This window comes from Lotus japonicus, chromosome 1, assembly GCF_012489685.1.
Source record: "Lotus japonicus ecotype B-129 chromosome 1, LjGifu_v1.2".
NCBI lineage: Eukaryota > Viridiplantae > Streptophyta > Magnoliopsida > Fabales > Fabaceae > Lotus > Lotus japonicus.
Window position 1 is genome coordinate 132,438,660 of NC_080041.1, and position 6,545 is coordinate 132,445,204.

General features: G+C 37.5%; 1 protein-coding gene across 1 annotated transcript; it reads left to right on the top strand.

Moving 5' to 3' along the window:
- Nucleotides 1-242: 242 nt before the first annotated feature.
- On the top strand, nucleotides 243-4,807 carry LOC130730959 (pentatricopeptide repeat-containing protein At2g22070-like). The gene is made up of 2 exons (XM_057583114.1): nucleotides 243-2,523; nucleotides 3,925-4,807. The coding sequence occupies exon 1, from the start codon at nucleotides 333-335 to the stop codon at nucleotides 2,244-2,246; it is 1,914 nt and encodes a 637-aa protein (XP_057439097.1). The 5' UTR covers nucleotides 243-332; the 3' UTR covers nucleotides 2,247-2,523; nucleotides 3,925-4,807.
- The last annotated feature ends 1,738 nt before the right edge of the window (nucleotides 4,808-6,545 follow it).

Consider the following 6,545-nt stretch of genomic DNA (forward strand, 5'->3'; position numbering starts at 1 on the left):
TTTTTGAAATATGATGACTAAAACTAAATTTCACTTATTTTAATGAACCAAAAACATATGGATTATCAAACAAATGCAAAATTTTCCTGCCTCAAGAAATAAATCCTATTGTTCAAAAAAAAGAAAAGAAATAAATCCTAATAACCCAACTCACATTTTTATGGATCGGCCCATTGGTCCTAAGAAGTGCAGTTAAGAACTGATTTGTGACAAACATTTCTGTTTCGCTTGAAACAGTGAAGCATGATTATTCAATCTTTGTCCAAAAAAACAGTGAAGTATGATTTATTTAGTACATTGTCATGCTCATCATCTGTCTCTAGAGTGCTACTATGAAACTTCGCTTGCCACTGTTACAGTTTGTTAGCCATGGAAATCCAGCTCCTAAATTCTACTCAGCTGCACCAAACAACGTGGTCACTTGGACCACCCTCATCACCCAACTCTCTCGTTCCAACAAACCATTCCATGCCCTGAACTCTTTCAACCGCATGAGAGCCGCCGGAATATACCCCAACCACTTCACCTTCTCAGCCATCTTACCCGCATGTGCCAATACCCTGATCCTCATCCACGGTCAGCAAATGCACGCATTGATTCATAAACACTGCTTCGACACGGATACATTTGTAGCCACCGCGTTACTTGACATGTACGCTAAATGTTGTCACATGTTATTTGCAGTGAAGGTGTTCGATGAAATGCCCCACAGGAGTCTCGTTTCCTGGAACGCGATGATTGTGGGGTTCTTGAGAAACAAGTTGTATGTCCGTGCCATTGGGATTTTCAGGGAGGTTCTCCGAGATGCTGCCCTTGACCCGGATGAAGTCAGTTTCTCGAGCGTGTTGAGTGCTTGTGCAAGTGTCGTTGACTTGGGGTTTGGGATGCAGGTGCATGGGAACATCGTGAAGCGTGGTTTGATCGTGTTGGTTTATGTGAACAACTCGCTTGTGGACATGTATTGCAAGTGTGGGTCGTTTGATGCTGCAAACAAGCTGTTCGACGCTGCTGGAGATAGAGATATTGTTACCTGGAATGTGATGATCGTGGGGTGCGGACGTAGCGAAAACTTTGAACAAGCTTGGAGCTTTTTCCGGGCCATGAAAAGGGAAGGTGTGGTGCCCGACGAGGCCTCGTGCTCATCCCTTCTTCATGCTTCTGCAAGTGTTGCGGTGTTGGCACAGGGCACCTTGATCCATAACCATGTCTTAAAAACTGGGTACTTGAAAAACGCTTGTGTTTTGAGTTCATTGGTGACAATGTATGGCAAATGTGGGAACTTGTTTGATGCTTATCGGGTTTTTCAAGAAATAGAGAACTGTAATGTGGTTTGTTGGACAGCAATGATTGCAGTTTGTCACCAACATGGCTGCGCAAATGAAGCGATTGAGTTATTTGAAGAGATGCTCAGAGAGGGGGTTGTGCCAGAATACATTACATTTGTTTCTGTGCTGTCAGCATGCAGCCATACAGGCCTGGTAGATGATGGTTTTAAGTACTTCAATTCCATGGTTAGCGTCCATAATATTAAACCTGGACCAGAACATTATGCATGCATGGTTGATTTGCTTGGTCGTGTCGGTCGATTGGAGGAAGCATGCAACTTTATTGAATCGATGCCAATCAAGCCTGACTCCTCAGTTTGGGGGGCTTTGCTGGGGGCATGTGGAAAATATGCTGATGTTGAAATGGGAAGAAAGGTTGCTGAGAGGCTTTTCAAGTTGGAACCGGATAATCCAGGAAATTATAGGCTACTTTCAAATATCTATACACGGCATGGAATGTTGGAAAAGGCTGATGAAGTGAGGCAATTGATGGGGATTAATAGGGTAAGGAAAGAGACTGGATGTAGCTGGATTGATGTTAAGGACAGGACCTTTGTGTTCACTGTGAATGATAGGTCACATTCAAGGACAGATGAGATTCATGAAATGTTGCAGAAGTTGAAGGAGTTGATAAAGAAGAGAGGATATGTGGCTGAGACTCAGTTTGCAACAAACATTGTAGAAGGGACTGAAGAGCAGAGTTTGTGGTATCACAGCGAGAAGTTAGCTCTTGCATTTGGTCTTCTGGTCCTCCCAGTTGGATCTCCAGTAAGGATAAAGAAGAATTTGAGGACTTGTGGCGATTGTCACACTGTTATGAAGTTTGCTTCAGAGATTTTTAAGAGAGAGATTATTGTAAGAGATATCAACAGGTTTCACCGATTCACAAATGGGCTGTGCTCTTGTAGAGACTATTGGTGAGTGAAACACACGCAACTGAACAAACCCAACTCCTTACTTTTGGAAGCTGCCACTGAGCTCCCAATATTATTTGCAATTCCTCCCCTGTTGTTGGCTATTGGCAATTGTGCTTTCTGGGGAGAGACTTAGGATTAACACAACTCTATGAAAGTGCGGAGAATCGAGGAAAAATACGGCTGATGTGTCCACAATTACGGTGGCAATGTGGTTGCAGAGACCTCAAAAACCTCGATGTCGCGGTTGCAATCGTGATCTCAGATCTTGATTAAAAAACACGGTAACATAACAACTGATAGCTGAATCTGTACAGATTTTCTGTGCTATATTGTTTTTTGATAGATCAATTTAGGAACTAGCATTTTTTATTTATTTAATATATTGATACATCTAGGATGAGATTATAATTCCATGAGGTAAGTTAGACAACTTCATGGTATGATAGTAGTTTCATTCATTGAATTCAAAATTATGTGTGTTCTCTCCAAATTTCTAATTGTTTTGCAAGTAGTTAGGATACTCAACCTAGCCTTCAAAACCAGTATCAGAGTGAAGATGCTTTCCTTTGCGGGAGATCCCTCTTAAGTCTAGGATCCATCCTTTCATCTCCTCTATCTCCAATGGTTTTAATTGTTTATTACAGCATCTCAATTTTACTATTAGTAGGAAATTTTTGCTCATTAATGATTCATTCAAGTGAGTGTTACAGTTTCACCCTGCCTTACCAGCTTCTACTCTTCCACCTGGTCAGGCTGAGATTTATCTTATTACTCTTTTGCGGGTTCGCCTGACATAATGTGCTGTGTAAAGCTTCCGATTGTGGTCGAGCTAGAGTTATCAAATCCGGTTTGTACACGGTCCTCCAAGTCCTAAGCATTTTGCTTAGTGGACTTGTATGCCCGAACTAGAGTTATCAAACCCTGTATGTACAATGAGCATACCATAATTGACTTTAGTTTTCAATAGCAACTTCTTCTCGATATTTTCCAGTTGATTGTTGTTTTGGCTGCACCTTGTCAGTTGAGTTAGTTTTCTCTTCATCACAAACCTCAAAACATCATGTGCGGGATGATATAAAAAGAGTATGTGAGGGATTCTCATCTTTGAAAAATGACAAAGTTTTTAGTTCTTTAATGCAGTGGTTCTGTTTTCTTTAGAGCACATAAGAAAAGATGTATAGTACAATTCTCTAAAGTGGGATGGTTCTAGGCATTCTTGGTGATGGTGAGACGAAACTAGATATTGTCTTTTCAACATTAACAATTCTAACGATGGCACTGCTATTGTTTAATAACGAGACGAAACTAGATATTGTCTTTTCAACATTAACAATTCTAACGATGGCACTGCTATTGTTTAATAACGACATCTGTAATATTGTTATTTTTTCTTTGGTGAGAGTAATATTGTTCTTAATTAAGGCCTCTGAAACAGAAACTCTAGTTTATATAGTGGCTAAAACATTATTAAATTGTTCTTACCACCATAGGTGATATATTTGCAATATTGTTTTATAATAAATTGTTAAATGTTAAGAGCTACTCTCCGTCTCGGACATGGAGTATTCAGATTGTTAGCGCATTCATTGAGCTTTGAATGTGCACTTTGTTTTATTTTTACAATTCCTCATATGGAATTGTATCATTTTAACATTTGATTAATATGCCCTTGTTTTTTATAGGTGAAGATGTTAGGAGCCTTCTTCAAGGCATTGAAACATGACAATGAAGTAGCGTCGAGATTTTTGGATTTGATGCCAATGATGTTTTAGTTGATGATAATTATAAGAAGCTCGAGTGTGGTCAATCTCCATTTCCTTATCATAGTTAAGGTAGGAGAAGAAATGAAGCTTTGCTTGCAAAAGGCGTTGTGGCGTCGGCAATCTGACAGGGTTTGTTATTTTTGTTTGCTCAATACTTTTTGAACTGTTAGATTTACATAGAAATTCTTTATTCACAGAGGCTGGAGAGATTCTTAGGTCACCAATTCAGAGAAGCTGGAGAAATTCTTTCTCCAATAGAAAGTACTTTATTATATTTTGAATAGGTTGGGGCTGTCAACCAAAAACTAGCTTATTCCAAGGGTATTATCAATCTCTATTCATGATTCAACTTTTAACTGTGACACACCTGTATATGTGAAATATAAATTTTTGTTTGATGGTTGTGACTGGGGGTTCTAGAGATTGCTTGTGGCTTCTTCATGATGTATTATCTGTCGGTTGTGCCCTTTTGCATTTGGAGGTAATTTTAGGGTGCACCCTTTTGCATTTGGCAATAGAGAGTAGCCCAGCAAAATTCCATTTGTTCCATCCGTTTTTTGTTTGTCCAACCATTTCTTCCGCTCTGTTGTAAGACTAAGCACAGGGCTTTTTGTCCATATAAAGAGTATGGGCTATCAAACTTTTTCTGTTGATGGTTATTAGCCATCTTTTTACATTTTGAGCATCACATTGTAGAGGATGCTCACTAATCACCAGTGATACACATTATAGATATTTTTTTGTCTGGATTCCATATTATATTGCCTTTTGAAAATCATGCATAGGTATGTTTAGGTCATAAAAATTATTGTTGGCAACTTGGCTCAAATGTATTAAGCTGGATTGTAATTTGGAAAGTAACCATGTACTAGGTCGAAGGATGATTGAATAAGATATTGGGTTAATTTGAGTTTGATTAGACCCCTGTAATCAAATTCTGTTAGAGTATTCCCCAAGCTCAACACAAGTTCATAAATCAAACTGATTGAAAAGACTCAAAGTCCTTTTAGCAAATGCTTAATAGAATCTCAAATAGTTCATGTCGAGGCACAAACTCTCTCCCAAAATCAAGAGTAATGATGTCAATGTGTCGATAAAGTTGAATATCATTTCCCCACTACAAAGCAAAAGTGAAAATGTAATTATTCAAGGATGGGGTACAGATGAACATTTCAACCAGACAATCCTTTTTATAATTGATTGGGATTAGAGTTATGCTTTTAGGTTTATATGTCATTATGAACACTTATAGTTTCTCCTTACATGTTCTATAGTAGTAAAAAATACCTAATCGCAGTGACTAATTGGGAATAAATTGTGGAGTTTAACTTAATAATGATTGTTAGTTAGATCTTAATCTCCCATTTATGGAAAAGCAACGTCATGAAAGAGACACTCACTCAGGATAATTATTTGTTGACACCTCAAAAATGAGGTGGAATGAGGTGGAGGAGGAGAGAGATAGGAAGAAATGAAAAAAGTAAGAGAGAGAAAGTATAAGATGTGATAAGTGATAAGAGAAGAGAGATAGAGATAAAAATAGATGGAAATGAAGTGTATAAAAAAGGAGGTGTGTATATATCATTGTTGCACTCACTCATGTTTCTATCATCATCTTATTCTTTTGACAAGACAAAAGATAACCAAGATGCTGTGAACTCAAACTCATGAAATTTGCATGTGCTTCTGTTTCCAACTTCCATTAACAGGCCAATTTAACAGCATAACTTCTTTATTATTTTTTTAGCGAATACAATTAGCTTTCCCAGATACAATCATATTTGAGCCTTTAATATCAACATTCTCATAGGACTAGCTCTCCGACATTAAATTTTACTGTACACAAGACTTGAATTTAAATGTATCTGGGCTTATGTTGTAGGCTTATATTATAAACAACTAGTGCATGTGCAAAACTTATGAAAATGGATTACTACCTATAAATTGTTGAGATTAGTTAATGAATAAGCGTCTATAACTACCTATAAACTTATTTAATTAACTCATCAAACAAGTTTATGAATTATGTGATAAGTGTTATTGCTATTAAAAGCTTACTTAACTAATTAAGGAAGAGAGAGTTAAAATCTTGAATTAATCATATCTATAATACATTTCTACCTTCTGGAACGATCTCCTGGTTTACTGAGAGGTTTGCCCAAGAAAAGACACTTAACTTTAATTCTGTGCAAAATTATAATTTTGGTGGGAGCTTAATTTGACAGTGACCAAATTATGCCAAGTGAACTTAACTTGTAAGTGGTTACAACTATTTCCACAGTTGCTTAGTACGTTTAATCAGACATTTTTTCCAACAGCACTATTGCGATGACATTAAGCAAAGATTAATGATCTGGTATCTTGAAATTATGAATTGCATCATCAACAATTGCTCTTTCTTGTCAATTGGTTGTCTGTCTCGTACGATTAGACTTGGAAAAGCTGGTTTAAGGATAACGCAGTTAGCAGAAGCATATCCAATTGTCAAGGGCAAGTGGATTATGTCTACCTTTATTTCAAATGCACATTATGGTGAACTT

Coding starts and splice junctions, on each gene's coding strand:
- LOC130730959 (XM_057583114.1), top strand. CDS start 333: ATGAAACTTCGCTTGCCACTGTTACAGTTTGTTAGCCATGGAAATCCA.